The following is a 24934-nucleotide window of genomic DNA, read 5'->3' as shown; positions in this document are numbered from 1 at the left end:
ATCATTTTCATTATAAAGATTATGTATTTAGTTTGATTTATGGGTTAATATTTGGTGATATTGAAAGCGTATAATTATGAGTATAAATCACCCTTTTATATTTATATATTTTTTTTGTTGGATCAGACCTTATGGATGTGATCTATAAGGGTCGTTTAGTAGAAAATAAGTTTTAAATTATGTGACAGATGTAAACAGTTTTTTCAAGGACTTTAAAAGAAAGGACCCAGATTGCACTAAAATTTTAGGGCTCAACCAACTTAGCCAAAATGGAGAAGTTGGGGTTAAAAATGGTGGAAGGACCACCCCCCAGCCTGGACCCATCTGATAGAGGAGTTTTGATTCTTTTTGTATTCAGTTTACTATTTCATTAATTGACTGGTAGGGATCTGCCAAACCCCAGCTTGCTTATCAAAAAAAAAAATGACTATCAGATTTTTAGACCGAAGAAACACAATCCAAGGTTTGATTCATAGCAAACAAACCATGTTGAACAATCTATGTGGTCAGATTGAATCGATAAAACTTGAACCTATGATTTCCGGCAATAGCACCAAATGTTAATTCCTGATTTATGCACTCATTATATGTTAGAAAACCAATGAGATTTGCTACCATTAGAAGCAGACATAAACCCTAACAATTATCTCATTCAGGTCTATGCATATGACATGATGTAGGTGAAAAATAAAACGCCAAGTTACTCTTTGAGGCTATAAGAAGGCAATGCTTCTATGATGCCCCACATTTACATCCCTTCAAAGGACCATTGCCGTTTCTCCACTGAATTGCAAAAACAGAAGTACAACAAGAAGCTGGGATACATTGAACTTTAACATTCCAATGCACAACAATTATGAAACATTTACCACAAAATCAACCAAAAGCCATGATCACTGTGTTCTTGCACTCCTCCCACCTTTTCGACTCACAGCTTCGCATAACCGACATGGCAACGTGTCGAGGCTGATTGCCCGTGCCTTGTGATAATTACCCATTACACCACACCTTCTCCATGCATGGTATTCAGCATAAGCGACTGGATCGTTAGCGAGGGCCTTCACATAAGAAGCCAATTCCTCTAGAGATGCAAACTGTGAACCATTTATTATCGAGTTTGGAGGAATGAAGTCCCCTACATTTGGCGCTCCAAAATAAATAGGAACAGATCCTGAATCCAATGCATAGAAGAGCTTCTCAGTAACATAGCTCTCTGTCATGGTGTTCTCTATGGCAAGGACAAACTTATAGTGTGACATGGCACAGTGAAGATGGTCCCACCACCTCGGGACCGTATTATTATTGTTAGCACACTCTGGATAATAGGTTAACGCCATGTTTGTTCCTCCAACGTTGTTCAAACATGTGCCAAATGAATGATGAGGCAACATAGAGAGGAGTTTCTTCGCCAGATGATTTCTCTGCTGAAGGCATCTCGAAGATGACCAGTAAACAAGTGTATCCTACACATAGCAGGAAAAAAACATGAAAGCCTGACAAGTTCATACTAATAGGATGACACACTTGTTTGTTCTGCTCTCTTCTTTTGGTTAGCCAATATAAGGGATGCATTTTAACCTATATCCAAGTACTTTTTCAGAACATTATTGAAATTCCCTCTGAAACTGTTAATGGAAAGCAATCTAAAGATAAGTTTCCTGATCGGAAAACACTGCATTATAATACCATATATGAGAAAAGACATGCGGGTATCTGTGTGTGCAAACACGCCAACTGTTAATGCAACACCTTGTGGGGATGTTAACTCACCACATTGTGCTGCCCCTACGAGATTTCAAAATTACCATTGTGTTTCTTTTAGATTACCAACATTATCAAGGGCATTTTAGTAGATCTTGAAAACATATCAAAAGTTATTCCCAAAATACAACTATAAACAGGCCTTATGCCTTTTCACAGAATTACTTTACTATTAATGGTCACCGTTCACGTAAGAACCCACCATTGGTATTTCAAAAATTTTTAGAGACAAAAGAATGTGGTGAACTGGTTAGCATCATGCCTGCGCACGCACACACACAAAAAGTAGGACTAATATTCATGTTTTTGTGCACAGAAAATAGAGGCATTTGTGTCTTGAATTTTCAAGATTTTACTCTGGTTGATCTGACCTAGCCTTCTATCTTTCAGTGTGTAGCTTTCCAATGACAATTTCAGCTTTGGTGAAGGTTCTAAGAAGCTTACGCACTTACATTTTGTTTCTGAGATGTTATGTGATAACTCCGACCATTATGAAACAATGCCCCTGCATAAGTTGACTGAACATCGTCTTTAGCATGGTAAGTAATAAAAATATCTTCGTATCCTGAAGATTTCCGACCAGACTCGAGATCCATGTATACACGAAGTGGATCTCCCTTGGTTCTCTGGCAGATAAAAGATTATCCAATAAGCATTATGAACAAATCACATAAATCTAAATACGTAAAGCATCAAGTAGCCCAGTAAACTAAAAAAAGTTATAAAGATTCTGCAAACTATAGAAGATATTTTTCTTAAAATGCTTATAAAGATAATGCAAACCATTGAAATCTATATAAGACAATCATCTTGATATTTCAGAAAACAAAGAGTAGGAAACAAAAATAGAAATTAAACACCACCATTCAAAATCATCTAGATTAAACCAACAGGAAGAGATCGGCCTGATTTTATATTTTGTGAGGTGAAAGTGTTGATGGATTCCTACCTTTTTCTTTGTTGATAAACATGGAGTCCTGGCATTTAACATCAGTTTACTGCATCAAGCATACACGGAACACCTACACAGATGATATTCTATGTCACATGGGTGCGGGTGCGGGTGCGGGTACGGGTACGGGTACGGGTGTGACACGGGTGCGGAGCAATTTCAAAAATTTTGGACACGGGAACACGGCTATATATATATATATATATATATATATATATATATATATATATATATATAAGATTGTAAATTTTAAAGCAAAATTAAAAAAGTAATTCTATTGAAGTAACAACACAAACTTACCAAAATATAACACATAAAGAAGCTTGTGAGTGTGATAACAACAAAACTTATCATAAATCTGTCCAAATTAATTTTAATAAATGGACAAAAATAGACTCGGTCAAAGTTGACCAAGTCCAAAATGTGGACGGACTCGGCCCCGGTGTGTTGACCGAGACCGATACTTAGTTGACCGTGTCCGGGGCCGCACCCGTGTCGGGGCGTGTCGACGCGGGTGCGTCAACCTTTTAGCCGAGTCCGTGTGACTTAGATGATATTACATGGCATCTAAAATTCAGTTAATATCACAGAATATTGATTAGATCCATTCATGTAATGATATGGATCTCTCTTACATAGGGGTCATGGGCTTGACCTTGGGCTGTCTCAACCATGAGATGTGTTCAAAACTAAATTACTCAGATAGGAGTCACTGACATGACATCAGGCCATCTCAACCATAAAGTCTACAGTTCAAAACAGATGAATCACCTTTTCACCAAACTAACACGAAAGACAAAGTCTAGGGCATTGATTTTGTTCAAACAACTTTTAGAAACATCATTAGCAACACAAATAATAGAACTACCATCTCATGAAGCAGTTCACCAATGGAATAGTGCACTTTATTGAGAACTAAGAGAATTTGCAGTCCTACATATGGGAAGCTTTCCAGCAACATGTAGGAGGTGGAAGTGTGACAATTTTCTAGATTTTATCTTCAAATGTCTATACAAGTATAAAAGCAGAGTTTGTCCATAATGAGTTGTCATGTGGCATGACTGGTCCTAGCAGGATTCACAGGACAATAGAAGCTGTATAATCAGCAAAAAATGATATCATCAAAAGGATTGGTTTCAGGACAGCCAAAATCTGAGGGAGGGATTTCATTCTCACCCCGTACTGTCAAGGAAATATCTCACACATCACTAGGCTTTCAGATTTGGGTCAGGATCTCTCACAAAAAATGAAGAAGGCCCAGAGAACAGTTAAGGGAACAAAAAAGGGGATAGTCCTTGGGCTTGAGGGTGGTTTTCCATCCCACTCTCCAAAATCCAATGTCGTAAGTATTATATAGTATTGTACGATACGGTATGATACATATCACAACTATGGCCTAACTCGATACGATACACACTTGTATCACGATACGAGTGTGTATCGTATCTGTATCAGTTGTATCGTATGATATAGAGTGTATCGTACAATACGTATCTGGCGCACTTTAAAATGATCAAAACCAGAGTTGTCAATTGGGGAAGCGGGAGCGGGAAGCGATTCGGGAAGCAGAAGCGAGGCACTTCCAAAATTTAGGAAGCGGGAAGCGCGGGACGGCTTAGAAGCGAACCAGGAATCGTCTCAGAAGCAACCTAGGAAGCGAGGGGGAGCGAAAAAAGAGAAAAAGGTAAAAAAAATAAAAAATAAATAAAAAAATGAAAAAATAAGGGGAAGCGCGCTTCCCATTTTTTTTGGCGCTTTCCCGCATGTTTCAGAAATGCTTCGTTTCGCGCTTCCGAAATGCACTTCGGGTAAGCGCACTTCCCCATATAGTGTGGCGCTTCAGGTAACCCTGACCAAAACTCAACATTTTTAATTTTGGATTTTAAAGACCTCCCTAAGGCTGATTCTCTCATTTGTGTAGAGGCCTTTAGAGGAGAACCTACACACCCTAAGAGGCATAAAAAGTAATTTGATACCATCAGTTTGAAACATTTTGATGTATTAGATGCATGAGATAAAGAAGTAGGCATTTTGAATGAAGAAGACATTCAGTAAATCAACATAGGAGCACAAGAGGTAGATGATGAAGAGCCCACATATTTTGGAAACGATGTGGATGTCAAAGGAGGAGGAGAATAAGAAGAAGATGATGATGATGATGATTGAGGTTATATTTTAAGAAAATTTGGTTATTTAACACTTAAGTGTTCATAAACTTAGTTATTTTGTTTTTATTTATGTAATATGAAAGTACAAGTCTTGTGGCATGTTCTTAATTGCAAGATATTTAATACTTTGCATTATTCTTGTGAGATATGCATTGTTTATATTAATTGATGTTTGATAATGTCTTATGCAGCTTATAGAGACATAAATGCTTCATATGTGATTTTATGGTTGTATTTTGTGTAATTCATCATTTTTTATGTGTTATGATTTTTTTATATTTTTTACTAATTTTTCTTATTTTTTTATTTTTAGAATTTTTGAGATTTTTTTATTAAAAAATTATGATTTTTTATGATACACCGGCGCCCGGGTGTGGTGTCAAATAGGCAAGGGTTCCCTCACTTTGTTGGACGGGTGGGGGTAAAGAAGTTAGTCCAAGACCATAAAATTAGGTTAGCCACTTGGAACATAGGGTCTTTAACGGGTAAGTTGGTAGAGTTAGTAGATGTTATGTATAGGAAAAAGATTGATATTTTATGTCTACAAGAGACCAAATGGATAGGTGAGAAGGCAAAAGTGATAGAACCTCAGGGATATAAGATTTGGTATACAGGAATAAATAAAAATAGAAATGGAGTAGGGATTGTTATGAGTCGTGAGTTTATAGATAAGGTAGTTGAGGTCCGTAGGAAGGGTGATAGGATTTTACTTATTAAATTAGTATTAGGTACGGATATTATTAATATTATTAGTGTTTATGCACCTCAAGTAGGTTTAGATGAATCCATTAAGCATCAATTTTGAGAAGATTTAGATGGAGTAGTATAAGGGATATCTTATGGTGAAGAACTTTTCATCGATGGTGACCTTAATGGACATGTAGGCATTAGTAGGGATGGATTTGAGAGTATCTATGGAGGCTATGGTATAGGAGAAAGAAATGAAAGTGGAAAAAGGATTTTAGATTTTGGTTTGTCCTATGATATGATCTTAGCAAACACTTGGTTTAGGAAGAGAGAGTCCCACCTAGTAACATTTAAAAGTGGGGTTAATACGAGTCAGATAGATTTTTTCCTACTTAGAAAGAGAGATAGAGGTTGTTGCATCGATTGTAAGGTTATACCGAGAGAAAGTGTAGCTACACAACATAGAGTCTTAATTTTAGACCTTAGAATTAAACAATGCCGCAAAAGGGATAGACATAGGATAGATCCTAGAATTAAGTGGTGGGCACTGAAAGGAGCTAAACAAAGAATGTTTGTAGAGCAGGTAGTTAAGGAAGCTGATTGGTGTCTCGAGGAGGATTCAGACTCAATGTGGAATAAGATAGTGGGTGGCATGAGAAAGGTGGCTAAGGAGGTATTGGGTGAGTCTAAAGGCGGTGCACCACTAGGTAAGGATACATCATGGTGGAACGAAGATGTCAAATTAGTTATTAAGGTTAAAAGAGAGTGTTATAGAAATCTAAGTAAGAGTCGTGATAATGAGAATTTGGAGAAGTATATGATAGCAAAGAAGGAAGCTAAAAAAGTAGTTCGAAACGCGAGGGATAAGGTATATAAGGAGGTTTATGACAAGTTGGATACCAAAGAGGGCGAGAAGAATATTTATAGGCTTGCAAAGATGAGAGATAAGAAATCAAGGGATCTGGGTATGATTAGATGTATCAGAGATGAAACACAAAGGGTTTTAATCAAAGATGAGGAGATTAAGGAGAGATAGAAAGATTATTTTGATAAGCTATTTAATGGAAGTCATGCTCAAGATCTTTGAGACTTGTCAATTCCTTTTCATGAGATGAATCGTGACTTCGTGCGCAAGATTCAAAAGAAAGAAATTGCAGAGGCTTTGAAGAAAATGAAATCAAGAAGGGCAGTTGGCCCAGATGGTATACCTATCGAGGCTTGGAAATGCTTGGGAGAGAAAGGTTTAGAATGGTTGACAAATATTTTTAACAAGATTTGGCGGACAAATAAGATGCCTAATGAGTGGAGGAAGAGTACTTTGGTGCCTCTATATAAGAATAAGGGTGATATACAAGATTGCACAAACTATCGTGGTATAAAACTCATGAGTCATACTATGAAACTTTGGGAGAGGGTGATTGAGTCTAGGTTGAAGAAGGTTGTCATGATATCGGAGAATCAATTTGGTTTTATGCCTGGAAGATCAACTATGGAAGCTATACATCTTCTTAGACAACTTATTGAGAGAAATAGAGAGAGGAACAAAGATTTGCATATGGTTTTTATTGATTTGGAGAAGGCATATGATAGAGTACCTAGGGACGTTCTCTGGTGGACAATGATGAAGAAAGGTGTTTCTCTCAAGTATATTAGTATAATTAAGGATATGTATGAAGGAGTAGTAACCAATGTCCGCACTTGTGGAGGGGTGACAACCAATTTTCCTATAACGGTTGGGTTACATCAAGGATCTGCTTTAAGCCTTTTCCTATTTGCTATAGTGATGGATGAGCTTACGAGATCAATTCAAGAAAATGTGTCGTGGTGTATGTTGTTTGTTGATGATATTGTTTTGATTGATGAGTCTAGAGCTGGGGTTAATGCTAAGTTAGAATTATGGAGACAGACATTGGAAGCAAGAGGTTTTAAGTTGAGTAAGAGTAAGACAGAATATATAGAATGTCGGTTTAGTAAGCAACGAAATAGTGATGGGAGTGTAGTGAAGCTTGGTGAGCAAGAAATACCGGTGGATGATTGTTTCAAATATTTGGGATCTATTATTCAAAAGTATGGAGAAATTGATGGAGATGTAAATCATAGGATAAAGGTTGGGTGGATGAAATGGAAAAGTGCAACTGGAGTGTTGTGCGATCGTATAATGCCATTGCAGTTGAAGGGAAAGTTTTATAGGACGACTATTAGGCCTGCTTTACTATATGGTACGGAATGTTGGGCTGCCAAGAGACATCATATTCAAAAAATGAGTGTAGCTAAGATGCGTATGCTTAGATGGATGTGTGGAAATACAATAAAAGATAAGATTCGGAACGAGGAGATACGTAAGAAGGTAGGCGTTGCACCCATTGAAAATAAGATGAGAGATAATCGTTTATGGTGGTTTGGACATATTCGACGAAGGCCTAATGATGCTCCAGTTAGAAGGATGGAGAAATGGGAAAATATATTAGTTAAAAGAGGTCGGGGTAGGCCTAGGAAGACTTGGATGGAGATGATAGGAAAGAATATGAATGCTTTGAACCTCACCGAGGACATGACATTGGATAGAAATGATTGGAGTGAAATTCCACTAGAGGGGGGGTGAATAGTGAAATATGATTATGATCGATAAAATAAAATAATTAAGCAATAAGGCACAACACATAAAACACAGAAGTTATACTGGTTCGGTCAATATCCAGACCTACATCCAGTCCCCAAGCAAACCACTTGAGATTCCACTATAACATCCGAGTTACCGGATAAATAGTACAACACCCTCTTCCCAAGAGGTCTTCTTCTCTCAACAGAGAAGGGGCACACCCTCTTCCCAAGAGGTCTTCTTCTCCCAACAGAGAAGGGCAACACCCTCTTTCACAGAGGTCTACTTCTTTAAACAAAGAAGGAATACAGTGAATAACAGAGTTACAATACTTCCTATAGAACCTTCAGAATGATATGAATGCACGAATGAAGGATTCTAAGAATGTTCTGTTTTGTCACTCAGAGGATACTCTTTGTCAAAGAGCTGGACTTGACTTTTTCTCTTTTCTTTCTTTTTCTTTTTCTTTTTCTTTTTCTCTTTCTTTTTCAAGGCTCTCTTTTTCAAATCACGAATAGAATATTTTTCTCTTTGTAAGCTCACACGTCTATTTCATTCCTCTTGTTTGAATAGTTTATGTGTGTGTGTTTATATAGCTCATAAAAAGTAGTCGTTACATTTTGGAATTGTAACTTTTTGAAATATGAAATGTTATGTCTTTTTTAAAAATATCTTTTAGAGAAGATCGAGAATGCCTTTTTCTAGAAGAGTAAGATAGAGGGTACACTAGTCGTTGTAGTGTTTTAGGTAATACATATTTTATGTAAGAAAGTCTATTTCTTACAATAGTACATTTGAACGTTGGGTTGTAGTTTTGTTTTTATTCTAATTAATGATTTGAGGTACATTAGTACTTTTTTACTTTAAATGAGTGTAAGTACTATGAGTGCTTTGAGATATTTATTTGTACATAGTCATGTCAAGTATGTTCTTTATGTAGTGTATTTTAAAGTCTTCAGAGAGAATGAGGATCCAAAAAGAAGGTCGACATTCTTTGGGAAGGATATTTAGAAGGGATTTGTTACAGAAGGTATTTAATGCTTTGTAAAGAGAATGATGACTTCAAGTAAGTCGACATTCTATAGTTATGAGAAAAAGTAACTAGAGTCCTTTAAAAACATATTTTATTTGTTTTTCTTTTGTGTAGCCGATTTATGTTTTTGTCTTCTTCTTGTATTAAGAAATATTTTAAAGAAGATATCTTAAGTCTTTTCAAAAACATATTTTATTTCTTTTGTGTAGCCGATTTATGTTTTTGTCTTCTTCTTGTATTAAAAAATATTTTAAAGAAGATATCTTAAGTCTTTTCAAAAACATATTTTATTTGTTCTTCTTATGTAGCCGATTTTGTGTTGTCTTGTATATAGTGTAAGGTATAATGACAAAATGTCTTTTTTATAAAAGGTTGTAAGAAGGTACAATTATTATATGACAAAATATCTTTTTCATAAAAGGTTGTAAGAAGGTGCAATTATTATATGACAAAATATCTTTTTCATAAAAAGGTTGTAAGAAGGTACACTTGTTGGTTTTCAAAAAAGAACCTTTTTGAAACTATCGTATACTTTTATGATATAGTATGTATGAATGAGTATGTAATATGCAATATGCAAGTTCCTGAAGGTTCTGTTACATATGACTCTAAAGAAGAAAAAATCTTCAACTTGAGGTAGCCGATTTCTTCATTTGAACTTTAGGAAAGCATGGCTCATCAAGCTTTTTCTTCAAGGAGTATGATTGCACCATAGTTGTACTTGAACAGGAAGTCTCCATCCTTATTGGGTGAGATATCCTTGCATCAAATACTCGTTAGATTTAAGGCAAAACATATTTAGTCATAATATAACATTATTTCAAGAGAACATGTTATCATATCATACAAAATCAAATAAGACAGTGTATCATATTATGTGACATCAAAACCGAGTTTCTCAACATTCTCCCCCTTTTTGATGATGACAAAATATGCTCCCCCTGTCAAAAAGACATTATGCATAGAAATAATAATATGATAAAAAAGGTGAAATAATGTTTAAAGAGACAGGTTTTCTCCCCCTTTGTCATGGACAAAAAGGAGGGATCAGAGTAATAAAAAATTATTACAGACCAAATATAATAAAAAAAATGAGTCTATCTCGAGGGTGGAGAAGGTGAAGTTGTCCGGTTGGCACGATTCCGCTTGCGAGTCTGCTGCAACAGGGCTTGATTACGAAGGATTCGATCTTGAGTTTGCTCGATATCCATCATAGCAGAAAAGTAATTGAAGGAGGACAGTGGATCTGCTTCATCAGAGCCGGGCATGTGCAGGGACCTTAGATTGAAGGTGGTAGCATCGAGGACGTGAGAGGGTCGGAGGATGACTTCGTTGTGAAGTGGTACTTGGAAGTATTTGAGAATGGGAGTTATAAAACACCCAAAAAGAAGAGGCTCAAATTTCTGATAACGAATAAAAAGGTCGAAAATAATGGATGACCAATTTATCGAAAGAGAAGAAAGGATTGCGTAGATAAGAAGAGAGATTTTTCGAGAAACTAATCCCTGGCGGGGATGCTTGGGATAGAGGTTGTGGAGAAGAATCTGGGCAAGTAGCTGAGCTTGAGGTTGGAGATTCCTCATGTGCCACGGAAGTTGGTAGCAGTTGGTGCAAAGAAGTATTTTTCGAAGTACCGATCGGTCGATTGGTACTATGGCGTTAAGGTCGGTACCGGTGGAAGGTAGATTTAGAATTCTACCTAGGTCGGAAGCATTGAAAATCATCAGCTGTCCTCGGACTTTGCTGGTGATTGAGGTTTGTTCATGATCAGAAGAGAAGTTGGTATAAAACAGTCGAACTAGTTCAGGATAATAGGCGGCTGGGGATGAAGATCCTATGAGAGGTTTGAGTTCGGGGAGATAGGTGTCTAAGTCGAAGAACATGAAGTCGTCAAAGTTGATCAATTTTCCTTCATGAATGGGGCGAGAGCAGAGTGAGGTGTAGGTGTGAAACAAATCAGGATACCTTAGATCGGCGGAGGTGATCACATTGGTAGAAGAGGAAGTCATTTTCGAGTATCTTGAAAATAAAGGACTAGGAGAGAAAGGAGCTAGAATCGAGAGAAAATTTGTATGAGGATAGAAAAGATCGAATGGAATGGTAAGAGATGAACCAATTGATTAAATAGAAGGAAAAATAATTGTTGATATGAAATGAGGAAATGCGTGAGTTGTAAAATAAGAGACTCGTGAATGACAAATCAAATCAATAAGTGTATTATATTAGCATAGATATTAAGAAGGACATAGTTTCGAAATAATTTTTCTATATATATGTAACAAATTTTCTATGGGCAATCCTGTTGGATAGTGAGAAGAGTCATGAATTGAGTATGGAGTGTCATATTAAACGTAAGAGAAAGAATGATTCAAGAGTTTTTAAAGTGTTTCGTGAAGATCATGAGGAATAGAGAGTGAATAATGGCCTAATAAGAACAAACAACTTTTTCAAGAATTTACTTTATGTGAAAGCTTTCCAAAATCGTGAAGAGGGAGTTTGGAATAGGACAAACATGAGAGTATGAGGAAATGCAATAATTTCTTATTTAAGAAGTGTATATTTTGATATACGTGAAAGGAGTGTGAATAGATATAAAGGAGGGTGATACGGATATGTAAAAGAAATGAGAGTGGTCATAAAGGACACCAATCACTTGAAGTTGGATAGAAATTGTATGACAAAAGGTGGAGTGAAGGACAAGGTTTTAATGAATCTCGATTTGAGAGAGATATAAAATATATGAGAGAGTCATGGTCACGGATGAAAAGGAACTTCGTATAATGTAGAGAGAGAGATAAAATGGTGATACAAAACGTACAAGTTTTTGAAAAGAGAATTTTACAGTACTTTTTCGTAAAAGATGTAAACCATGAAGAGATGATAATAGATTGTTCTTAGGCTATGATATAATAGATGATATAGTAAAAATTTATGTGAAATATAATAACTTAAAAGGTGGTACGAGAGGATAATCATTTGAATTTTTCATGAAGGGCATTAATGTCTTAGTGAAGTGTTGATAAGAGGAAAAGAAGACATGATAAAAATAGAGTGTACATACTATATGATATAACAAATGATATAGTAACATTTATACGTAAAAAAAACATAGCAACTAGATCTTTAGAAGAAGAAGGTAAAAAGAACCAAAAAAAAACATCATTCGATTTTGACTAAAAATTGAAAAGTAAGATTTCTCATAAAATAATATGTTATCATGTTGAAGGTGAATCAACTTATCGTAAGAGAAGTTTTCACAAAAGGACAACAAATAATAAAGGAGATATGAGATGAGTGATGTGAACAATGTCATGATAGCTTTGAATATAATTAGTTCTTATGGATATGAGTGAAAGGAGATAGGACAAGGAATCATTATGGATGTGTACTTGAAAGATGACAAGTTGAAAGACATAAAGAATGTGTCTTATAAGAGTTTAGAGTATACGTGAATATGGAAACCTAGTTTGACTAACAAAAATCGATAAGAAGAAAAAAGACTTTTAAAATAAGATTTTAACAAAACTTATAAGAAGTATTATATTAAGTGTGATTAATTTATAAGTCACTTAGTTTACATATTCCTAGTTCTCTTCTAATTCGTGTGAAGTCTTCATGCCTTAATGGTTTAGTGAATATGTCTGCTAACTGTTGATTAGTGGGTATGAATTCTAGTTTAATTATGTTGTTTAAGACTTGTTCTCTTAAGAAGTGGTGTCTTATTTGAATGTGCTTAGTTCGTGAGTGTAAAATAGGATTCTTAGATAGGTTTATAGCACTTGTGTTATCACAAAAAATAGTTGTGTTTTCAAAATTTAAATCAAAATCTTTTAATGTTTGTTTCATCCAGATAACTTGAGTACAAGCTAGGCTAGCAGCAATGTATTCGGCTTCAGTAGTTGATAATGATACACAATTCTGTTTCTTACTGAACCATGATACCAGTGAGTGCCCTAGCATGTGACATGTTCCACTTGTGCTTTTTCTGTCAGATTTACTTCCAGCAAAGTCAGCATCACTGTATGAGATTAGATCAAATGTAGAGGATTTTGAATAGAATAATCCAAAATCAACTGTGTCTTTTAAATATCTCATTATTCTTTTTACAGCTTTAAGATGTGATTCTTTTGGGTTTGACTGGAATCTAGCACACAAGCAAACACTAAACATTATATCTGGACGGCTAGCAGTTAAATAAAGAAGTGATCCTATCATACCTCGGTATACCTTTGTATCAACAGTCTTACCATCTTCATCTTTGTCCAACACAGTAGTAGTGCTCATAGGAGTGGATTTTGAAACAGTTGAGTTCATGTTGAACCTCTTCAGAAGTTCATGAGCATACTTAGATTGGTTGATGAAAACTCCATCCTTGGTTTGCTTAATATGCAGTCCAAGAAAGTAGGTGAGTTCTCCCATCATACTCATTTCGAATTCCTTCTGCATGGACTTAGAAAAATCTTCACAGAGAGTGCTGTTAGAAGATCCAAAGATGATGTCGTCGACATAGATTTGAACAATTAGGGTATGATTATCCACTACTTTGACAAATAGTGTAGAATCTGCTTTGCCAACAGAAAAACCAGTTTTTAATAAAAAGGTTTTAAGTCTTTCGTACCAAGCACGAGGTGCTTGTTTCAAACCATACAAAGCACGTTTGAGTTTAAAAACATGATCTGGGTATTGTTCATTTTCAAATCCTGGAGGTTGTTTTACATAGACTTCTTCATTTATAAAACCATTTAAGAAAGCACTTTTAACATCCATTTGAAATAATTTGAAATCCATATAGCTTGCATATGCTAAGAGCATTCTAATAGATTCAAGTCTAGCAACAGGAGCAAATGTTTCATCAAAGTCAATACCTTCCTCCTGGTTGTATCCTTGAGCTACTAGTCTGGCCTTGTTTCTTATAACATTACCTGTTTCGTCTAGCTTGTTTCTGAAGATCCATCTTGTCCCAATGATTGGATGATCCTTTGGTCTCGGCACAAGATCCCAAACGTCATTTCTTTGGAATTGATTCAGTTCTTCAGTCATGGCTAGCATCCAGAACTCATCAATGATGGCTTCATCAATCTTCTTTGGTTCAAGTTGAGAAATGAATGCCATGTTTGCAATCCGTTCTAGCTGAGCTCTAGTTTGAACCCCCTTTGTTAGTTCTCCCAAAATCTGCTTTTGAGGATGATCTTTGATATCGACAAAGGTTCTTTGGTGATCATCTTCATTAGACTTAGCTGTGTTATCTAAAAATAAATCTGTACTTTCAACATCATCATTAGTTTGTATATGAACAGATTGATCAATAGATTCACAAAAACTAACATGCATAGATTCTTCAATAGTATTATGACACTTATTGAAAACTCTGTATGCTTTACTATGACTTGAATATCCTAAGAATATGCCTTCAACAGATTTAGCATCAAACTTATCCAGGCTATCTTTTGTGTTTAGGATAAAGCATTTACATCCAAAGACTTTGAAGTAGTCTATTCTTGGAGTTCTGTCATAGAATAGTTCATAGGGAGTTTTATTTAATAAGGGTCTAATGAGAACTCTATTTGTTATATAGCATGCAGTATTAACAGCTTCTGCCCAAAAAGATTTTACAAGATTATTTTGTTGGAGCATAGTCCTGGCAGATTCCTGAAGGGTTCTATTCTTTCTTTCTACTACACCATTTTGAGGTGCAGCTCTAGGGAAGGCAAAGTTATGAGAAATACCATGCAAGTTACAAAAATTTTCAAAGAGTTCATTTTCAAATTCTCCTCCATGGTCACTACGGATTTTAACAATAGAACATGATTTTTCGTTTTGTAATTTTTTACATAAGATTTCAAACTTACAAAACGTGTCACTTTTGTTTTTCAAAAATATTACCCAAGTAAATCTTGAGTAATCATCTACAATGACAAAAACATATCTATTATGATTAAGGCTAGCTACCCTAGAAGGACCAAAAAGGTCCAGGTGGAGAAGCTCTAAAGGTCTTTTACTTGAGATGACATTTTTTGATTTGAAAGGAGATTTTGACAATTTTCCTAATTGACATGCATCACAAAAATAATCCTTTTTAAAAGATATGTTGGGTAACCCACGTACTAATTTATTTTTAGCTAGTTTGGACATGTATTTTGAATTGACATGGCCCATTCTCATGTGCCATAGATGTTGAGTGTCATTATTAGCTATAAGACAATGTTCTGTGATGTTTTCTAGGTATAGTTCGTATATATTATTCTTTCTTATACCTTTTAAGATGATGTTTTCATTTGTGTCAGCTATGAGGCATGCATCATGATTAAAGCTAACATTATAACCTGTGTCACACATTTGACTGATACTTAGTAGGTTATGTTTTAAGCCTTTAACAAGGAGAACATCTTTGATAAGAGGTTTGTCTATGTTACCAATATTTCCAATACCAATTATCAAACCTTTGTTGTTATCTCCAAAGGTGACGGTTCCTCCTTCTTTATGATGAAGAACAGCAAAAAGGTCTGGATGTCCTGTCATGTGCTTTGAACATCCACTATCTAGTATCCATCTGTTCTTCTTTGGAGCCTGCAAAACATTAAGTAAATCTTCTTTTTGGTACCCAATCGGGTCCTTTTTTGTTAGACTTTGGAACCCATATCCATTTGGATTTGGGTTTGTCTATCTCTTTAGAGGAGTTAAAAAGATTATCAATATAATACTCCTTATTTGGTTCAGATGAACTTTTCACAAATGTGGTCTTTTGATTTATACAAGAAGGTTTTTTGAAATGAGAATAGCTAATCCCATTCTTGTAAAAGGAGACCTTCTGAGAGGTTAAGAGTTTATCCAAGTTCTCTTTACCTTTAGTAAACTTGAAAACCGTTTTCATGAGGTTCTCAGTTTTACTTTTTAGCTCTGAAATTTCTACTTGCATATCTTTAGTTTTGGAGCTAGTAGAAGAAATTTCAGATATAAGCAAAAGATTTTTCTTTTTCAACTCAGAATTTTCACTGCTGAGCTTTTCATTCTTGTGAGAAAGCTCTAAATTTTCAGATTTTAAAGCTTTATTTTTTAAACTCAATTTTCTAGATTCTTCAAATAGTTCTTGAAAAGCATCTAGAAGTTCTTCAAAGGAAAAATCAGAGATTTCACTTACCGAACTTTCGTTTGCCATGAAGCACATATTTGCAGTTTCGGCTTCATCATCACTTGACTCTTCACTAGTGGATGGTTCTGAATCATCCCATTGAGCATGCAGAGCCTTTTTCTTGAAGAACCTCTTCTTTGGTTCCTCAGTCTTGGACTTTCTTTTGAGAAGGGGACAGTCACGTTTTAAGTGCCCTGGCTTATTACACTGAAAGCACATGGGATCTTCTTTAAGATCTTTTCTTTCCTTGTGCCTATTTGGAAGTCGGTTCCTTCTCATGAAGCGCTGGAATTTTCTGGTAAGCAGCGCAATTTCTGATTCTTTATCTGAGTCTTCATTCTCAGATAGGGCTGGGAAAGCTAGAGTTTTCTTTACTGGTTGCTCTTCTTCCCTTCTTTCTTTCATGTGGACTTCATAGGCCATAAGATTGCCTATTAAGTCGTCCAATGTAAGCTTAGATAAATCTTGAGCTTCTTCAATAGCAGTGGTCTTTCTCTCCCAATCAGTTGTGAGAGATCTCAAGATTTTCTTCACCTTTTCAGTCTGGGAATATGTTACACCCAGAGATTTGAGATCGTTGGTGATGTTGGTGAATCTGGTAAACATCTCTGTGATGAGTTCATCTTTGTTCATTTTGAACAACTCATATTTTCTAACAAGAGATGATATTTTGGCTTCTTTAACTTTGTTGGTTCCTTCATGAATCACCTCCAAAGAATGCCAAATGTCATATGCAGATTCACATATAGATATTCTGTTGAATTCATTTTGATCAATGGCACAATATAAGGCATTCATAGCCTTTGCATTTAAGTTTGCCATTTTCTTTTCTTCATCAGACCATAAGTTATAGTCTGCGGATGGAGATGTGTATGGATGCTCAACAATTTTCCATACAGCAAAGTCTATGGATTTGAGAAAGATAGCCATTCTGCACTTCCAATATCCATAGTTGGAGCCATTGAAGAAGGGAGGACGAGATGCGTGTTGACCTTCAATATCACGAGCATAAGAGGTAGATGCCATTTGTGCTGGGAGACTTGTTACGTCGAAACCAGCAAACCTGCTCTGATACCAAATGAAATTCCACTAGAGGGGGGGTGAATAGTGAAATATGATTATGATCGATAAAATAAAATAATTAAGCAATAAGGCACAACACATAAAACACAGAAGTTATACTGGTTCGGTCAATATCCAGACCTACATCCAGTCCCCAAGCAAACCACTTGAGATTCCACTATAACATCCGAGTTACCGGATAAATAGTACAACACCCTCTTCCCAAGAGGTCTTCTTCTCTCAACAGAGAAGGGGCACACCCTCTTCCCAAGAGGTCTTCTTCTCCCAACAGAGAAGGGCAACACCCTCTTTCACAGAGGTCTACTTCTTTAAACAAAGAAGGAATACAGTGAATAACAGAGTTACAATACTTCCTATAGAACCTTCAGAATGATATGAATGCACGAATGAAGGATTCTAAGAATGTTCTGTTTTGTCACTCAGAGGATACTCTTTGTCAAAGAGCTGGACTTGACTTTTTCTCTTTTCTTTCTTTTTCTTTTTCTTTTTCTTTTTCTCTTTCTTTTTCAAGGCTCTCTTTTTCAAATCACGAATAGAATATTTTTCTCTTTGTAAGCTCACACGTCTATTTCATTCCTCTTGTTTGAATAGTTTATGTGTGTGTGTTTATATAGCTCATAAAAAGTAGTCGTTACATTTTGGAATTGTAACTTTTTGAAATATGAAATGTTATGTCTTTTTTAAAAATATCTTTTAGAGAAGATCGAGAATGCCTTTTTCTAGAAGAGTAAGATAGAGGGTACACTAGTCGTTGTAGTGTTTTAGGTAATACATATTTTATGTAAGAAAGTCTATTTCTTACAATAGTACATTTGAACGTTGGGTTGTAGTTTTGTTTTTATTCTAATTAATGATTTGAGGTACATTAGTACTTTTTTACTTTAAATGAGTGTAAGTACTATGAGTGCTTTGAGATATTTATTTGTACATAGTCATGTCAAGTATGTTCTTTATGTAGTGTATTTTAAAGTCTTCAGAGAGAATGAGGATCCAAAAAGAAGGTCGACATTCTTTGGGAAGGATATTTAGAAGGGATTTGTTACAGAAGGTATTTAATGCTTTGTAAAGAGAATGATGACTTCAAGTAAGTCGACATTCTATAGTTATGAGAAAAAGTAACTAGAGTCCTTTAAAAACATATTTTATTTGTTTTTCTTTTGTGTAGCCGATTTATGTTTTTGTCTTCTTCTTGTATTAAGAAATATTTTAAAGAAGATATCTTAAGTCTTTTCAAAAACATATTTTATTTCTTTTGTGTAGCCGATTTATGTTTTTGTCTTCTTCTTGTATTAAAAAATATTTTAAAGAAGATATCTTAAGTCTTTTCAAAAACATATTTTATTTGTTCTTCTTATGTAGCCGATTTTGTGTTGTCTTGTATATAGTGTAAGGTATAATGACAAAATGTCTTTTTCATAAAAGGTTGTAAGAAGGTACAATTATTATATGACAAAATATCTTTTTCATAAAAGGTTGTAAGAAGGTGCAATTATTATATGACAAAATATCTTTTTCATAAAAAGGTTGTAAGAAGGTACACTTGTTGGTTTTCAAAAAAGAACTTTTTTGAAACTATCGTATACTTTTATGATATAGTATGTATGAATGAGTATGTAATATGCAATATGCAAGTTCCTGAAGGTTCTGTTACATATGACTCTAAAGAAGAAAAAATCTTCAACTTGAGGTAGCCGATTTCTTCATTTGAACTTTAGGAAAGCATGGCTCATCAAGCTTTTTCTTCAAGGAGTATGATTGCACCATAGTTGTACTTGAACAGGAAGTCTCCATCCTTATTGGGTGAGATATCCTTGCATCAAATACTCGTTAGATTTAAGGCAAAACATATTTAGTCATAATATAACATTATTTCAAGAGAACATGTTATCATATCATACAAAATCAAATAAGACAGTGTATCATATTATGTGACATCAAAACCGAGTTTCTCAACATGGAGGAGAAGGATTCATGTGGAAGACCCAGAATGATTTTCTTTGTTGGTTCATATCGCCGACCCCAATTGTTTTGGGATGAAGGCGTAGTTGTTGTTGTTGTTGTATGATACACATCTAACTTTGGGCCCGACCGATATGGGTAACGATACACTACTTACAACCTTGCCAAAAACTACTCTCACATCTCCCCTCTTTCCTTTCTTTATCCTCACACTACTTACAACATTTAGAATCCTCTAGAAATGAACACTCTCTAACTACAAGAGATTACCAACTAAGGAAACTATCCTAATGGATATCTAAGCCAAACTTAATGGAGCTTACTAACAAGGTAAAATTTCCTTTGAAGGAACTTACTAACAAAGTAAAAATTTCTTAAAGAGGTTTGCCATATGAATGACTAACTTGGGTCTTAAACAAGGTTGCTAGACTAGGAAGCGGAAGCAGTGAATGATACGGGAAGCAAAAGCGAGAAGCGATGCATTTTAAAATGTATAGGAAGCGGTAAGTGAGGAATAAAAAAAAAGTAATATAAGAATTGGAAGGGAATCGAAATGAAATGCAAATAAAAACTAAAATAAAAGTGACTGTTCTTAAATTTCATGTTTTTTTAGTGTAAAAATTAAATTTTTAACAAAATTTAAAAATAGACTGACAATTTAGAGAGCACATGAAAGTGAGTGAAACGTGAGAGAAAATACATAAAAAACATGAAAAGTAGAGTGAAAGAACATATAAGAAGAATAGATGAAGAGTGTGGAAAGCATAGGAGAAGCATGAAAGAATCAAGATTCTCATCAAGTTCGGAAGCGGGAAATATCGGGCTTCCGAAGCGAGTTTTCCACCTATCTAAGAAGCTTCTGGTAACTCTGGTCTTAAACCACTAATGAACCCTTAAATTTTTGTACCAAATTATTCAAAGCTTTCTACACCATTAAAACAAGCGACCTAAGAAGCGAACCGGAAGTGACCTAGGAAGCGAACCGGAAGCGAGGGGGAAGCGTAAAAAAATGAAAAAATGGGAAAGCGAGGGGGAAGCGCATTTCCCATAAAAGGGATGCGCGCTTCCCAAAAAAAGGGAGACGCTTCCCCTCACGCTTCGGAAGCGCGACGTTTCGCGCTTCCCCTTTTACCTAGGCGCTTCCGATAACTCTGGATGGAGCTTATGCCAGTTGGATGTGAAGAACGCATTTTTGTATGGTGATTTGTCAGAGACTGTGTATATGCAGCAACCTCAGGGGTTCGAGGTTCAGGGGGAGTGTTACAAGGTGTGCAAGTTAAAGAAAGCAATATATGGTCTAAAGCAAAGTCCGCGTGCGTGGTTTCATAAGTTGTTTGAGAGTATGTCTGCATTCGGTTTTAACAGGTCAGCATCAGACCACTCATTGTTTGTTAAAAAAACTCCCACTGGTGTTGTGGTTATGGTTGTGTACGTGAATGATATTATACTCACAGGGAGCAATAAAAAGGTTATCTCAGATACCAAAGCTCATCTGAAGAAGCACTTCGTTACCAAAGATCTTGGTCCGCTTAGATATTTCTTGGGTATAAAGGTAGTTCGAAGCCGTGAAGGGTTAGTTTTATCATAGAGGAAGTATGTACTTGATTTGTTACAGGAAACAGGAATGTTAGGAGCCAAACCTACTAATATTCCAATGGGTCCTAAACTTCACATGTTTGAAGAAGCAGAACCTGTTGACAGTAGAAGTTTCAGGTCTCTAGTTGGTAAACTCTTGTACGTTACAGTGACAAGACCAGCTAGCGGTGAGCAAGATTAGCCAGTTCATGGATAAACCAACCCAAGTACATTGGCAGGCAGCAATGATGATTCTTAGGTACTTGAAGTCTTCTCCAGGTAAAACACTACTATACAAATCAAGCTCCTCTTTTGATATAGTTGCCTATTCGGATGCTGACTATGCAGGAGACATTAGTGATAGAAAGTTCACTACGGGGTTTGTACGTTTATAGGCGAAAATTTAATAAGCTGGAGAAGTAAAAAGTAGACCGTAGTAGCTCGATCGAGTGTTGAGTCAGAATATAGAGCCATGGCTCAAACTGCAGTTGAAATGATATGGGTTAGATCAATTCTCAGAGATCTACATGTACAGACCTCAACGCCGATGGTGATGAGATGTGATAACAGAGCAACCACCTATATTGCAAATAATCCAGTGTTTCACGAGAGAACGAAACACATTGAAGTTGATTGTCACTACATAAGAGATCTAGTACAGACTGGACAAATCTCTACTTGTCATGTTGCTTCAGAGGATCAAGTTGTTAATGTGTTTACTAAACCTCTTGCTAGTGGGGGCTTTCTTAAATGTTGTGACAAGCTGAGCATGATAGATATATATTCTCCAGCTTGAGGGGGAGTGTTAAAGGAAAATATCTTTTCGGTTTTGGGTAGCATTATGTAATTAGTGAAAAGTAGTTGGATTCTTTTGTTAATCTATTGTTTAACTAATTCCTTTAAGAAGGGATTAGGGTCTAATGAAAATGAGACGATTCCTTCTCTCTATCTCTCGTTTCTTCTTCAGTCCCAAGTCACTCACTGTTATGAACACGGAAACTTTTATGGTACCGTTCCACCTCTATTGCCTGGAGAAGAGAACATTATGGCTTTGATTTAGAAGTGTGTGAATGAAGGAATCACTTGGTCCTATTAGTTGGGCAGGTTGAGACACTATTTATGATATTTGTCATCATGCATCTACCATGTTGATTGGTCATCTATAAGTTGGAACGTATTATCTATATGTCAGCTTAGAGATGACAGTATCAGTGACTTTTCGGCAGCTTTTGGGAACTGCAAAACACCAGAAGATGCATGTTCTCGGCAAGAGAACAGTTCAGAAGAGGCGCTTAAATGCTAAAAATGGAGGGAACATGAGGATAAACATCCTCAAATTTTCATAAGGCAAGCAGCCATTTAACAGGCATTGCACAATACATCCCATAACAGAACATAGCCACAGGAAGGAAGAAAAAATTAGTTGGTAGAGTCTCTCTCTCTCTCTCTCTCTCTCTCTCTCTCTCTCTCTCTCTCTCTCTCATGAAACTACCTAAAAAACACTCTGATCTACTCCTACACCAATTTGCAAGTTATTTGATTCAATCAAACACCCTACAAAAACATTAAATCCAGACATCTCTTAGAGCTCATATCAAGGAACTCTACTCTACCCATTATGTACGCAATTAAGAGGCAACCCTCACAACCATTTGGTCCATGCACCAAGTTCACCAAGGAGACAAACCTTGTAACCGAGATCATCACTACCAAAATTAGGTCCCATGAATATTACCATGTTCTGGAGTCGAAGAACGTCGACTAGTCCCATTTTATCGAAATCACACCCCGAAACTTCAAGATTTCAAGATGGCAAATCCTGAATCCCAAAACAACCTACTAAAAATTTGTCCAATGCTGCATATCCGGATCATACAACAACAACAGCCACCACTTGCAGATGCCTACAACTACAAGTTCATGCACAACAAAAATCAAAGGAAAGAAGAAAAAAGAAGCGTATACCGTCTGAGGCGGCCTCGAAGTCTCGAAGAGCAAGGCGTCCGGTTTATCGGCGAGGGCGGGGGATTTCGTCCAGAGGCAGCTCAATCCACACCGGCAGGAGTACAGATTATCAAGGTTATCTGGAATCCAAGTCCACCCCTTCACCAACACGCTCACATGGTTCATTTTCAACCCACACTCCCCGCCACCATCCGGATCCTGAAGCGAAGAAGAGGAAGAGTTCCTACCACCAAGCACCAATATCGACTCCTTGTGTTTCTCCCTGTATCTCTCGCACCCCACCACCGCATCCCACTCCCTGAACGCCACCACCATGTCGACAAACGGCTTCTGCCTGTTGAGGCGATTCGAGGACGACCCAATTGCCTCGGAGTAGCGAACGACCGAGGAGACCGACGGGGCCAGGAAGGGGAGGACCAGAGAGAGGGAAATGATCACCAGGGCAAGAGCCAACATCGCTACAGCGTAGTTGAGGAATCTCACAGAGGGTTTTGAGAGGAATGGCATCATGGGTACCCCTCCAAAACGACTAAAACTGCATCTGGTGAGTCTCGGCACATCGATTACACGAGAATTAGGATCATGCTGAACGTGATTCCGACTAAGAACTTGCAACACAGGGATGAATGACCGGTGGCAAGAGAGAGAGAGACTTCCCGGGCCGTAAAACCGTAACATATGGTAGATTGTTCTTCGCAGATTCTCCCGTAAGAACGATTTCTACACACACCACGATCCGTGATACTTGCATGCGCGTTGGTCACCGTGTCGCCCTCGTTTTTTGTCAAGTGTCCGGTAGGCGGGATCAAGGAAGATAAGGGAAAAGCGGTGCCGTGGAGTTTAAGTTCGACCCTTTTTCTTATTTTTCCTTTGTAGTAGAATCCGTTATGAAAAGGCACATGATTGCTGTCCATCAGTGTGTGTTTTGAGTTGTGAAATTTTAGTTCATTTGGGCTATTGATATTTTGAAGCTCTTAAAAAACTTGCTTGCATAATCACTTTATTCAAAAAAACATTTTCTTCTAAAAGATTACATTCATAAAATCTAATATACAAAAAAAACCTAAAAATTTAAAGAAAAAGGTGATTTATACTCAATAATTTTATGCCTCTCATATATATGTATATATATATATATATATATATATAGGGGAATGAAAACTCTTCCAAACCTTTTCAATGAAAATTTGTTGGTGTTTTTTTTTTCAAAATTCTGACTGTATAGATGTGTTCAGCATAATTGATTTACTATAAATCAACACTTGATTCGTGAATTTTGGACAGAAAAAATGATATTTGGAGTCTTGAAAATGTATGAAAATTATGCATAGTTGATTTTGAAAAAAACTTATCCATGCATCGGAATCAAATGCTCCAAGAACTCATTCCTATAAAAACAAGCATATAGATAACATCTGTACAGTGGAAATTTTGAAAAAAAACACCAAAAATCCAATAAAACGTTTATTGAAAAGGTTTGGGAGGTTTTTCATTGAGGAGGCTTTCATTTCCATATATATATATATATATATATATATGAGTCACTAGAATGAAATATAAGAACTAGAATATGAGAACTAGAAATATGGGTATTTCAACATTTTTTTTGCAAATCCAACCATGTGGACGTGCTCCACATGGTGAATTTGCTAGGAATCAACCATTGGATCCTGTATTTTTATTAAAAAAATGTGATTTTTTAATGTTTGAATATTTATGAAGAATTTGAGCCATTGATTTTAAAGCCTTAAAAAATCTTGCTTATGCATCAAAATGGGACGATTCAAGATCAGGTTCTTATAAAATCAAGCAAATCACATTTGTACGCTTAGATTCAAAATAAAAGAACAAAAAATCTATGAAAGTAGCGGTTCACACATTAGTTCTCTTATTCTAGTTTATATATATATATATATATATATATATATATATATATATATATATATATATATATATATATATATATATATATATATATATATATATATAAAGGAAACTAGAATATGTGAACCTTAGGACCACC

General features: G+C 36.0%; 1 protein-coding gene across 1 annotated transcript; it reads right to left on the bottom strand.

Annotated features, from left to right (window-relative positions):
* Positions 1 to 747: 747 nt before the first annotated feature.
* LOC149817111 (alpha-(1,4)-fucosyltransferase-like) lies at positions 748 to 23733 on the bottom strand. Its single transcript, XM_089986660.1, has 3 exons — positions 22912 to 23733; positions 2214 to 2387; positions 748 to 1463 (listed from the first exon to the last, which is right to left on the bottom strand). Exons 1-3 carry the CDS (start codon positions 23587 to 23589, stop codon positions 894 to 896), a joined length of 1422 nt encoding a protein of 473 aa, XP_089842786.1. The 5' UTR covers positions 23590 to 23733; the 3' UTR covers positions 748 to 893.
* Between the last annotated feature and the right edge of the window lie 1201 nt (positions 23734 to 24934).

Source organism: Nuphar pumila, chromosome 14, assembly GCF_984573655.1.
Source record: "Nuphar pumila chromosome 14, dmNupPumi1.hap1.1, whole genome shotgun sequence".
Classification (NCBI taxonomy): domain Eukaryota; kingdom Viridiplantae; phylum Streptophyta; class Magnoliopsida; order Nymphaeales; family Nymphaeaceae; genus Nuphar; species Nuphar pumila.
The sequence above is the reverse complement of the archived record's forward strand: the minus strand, read 5'-3'. Positions and strand labels throughout refer to the sequence as shown.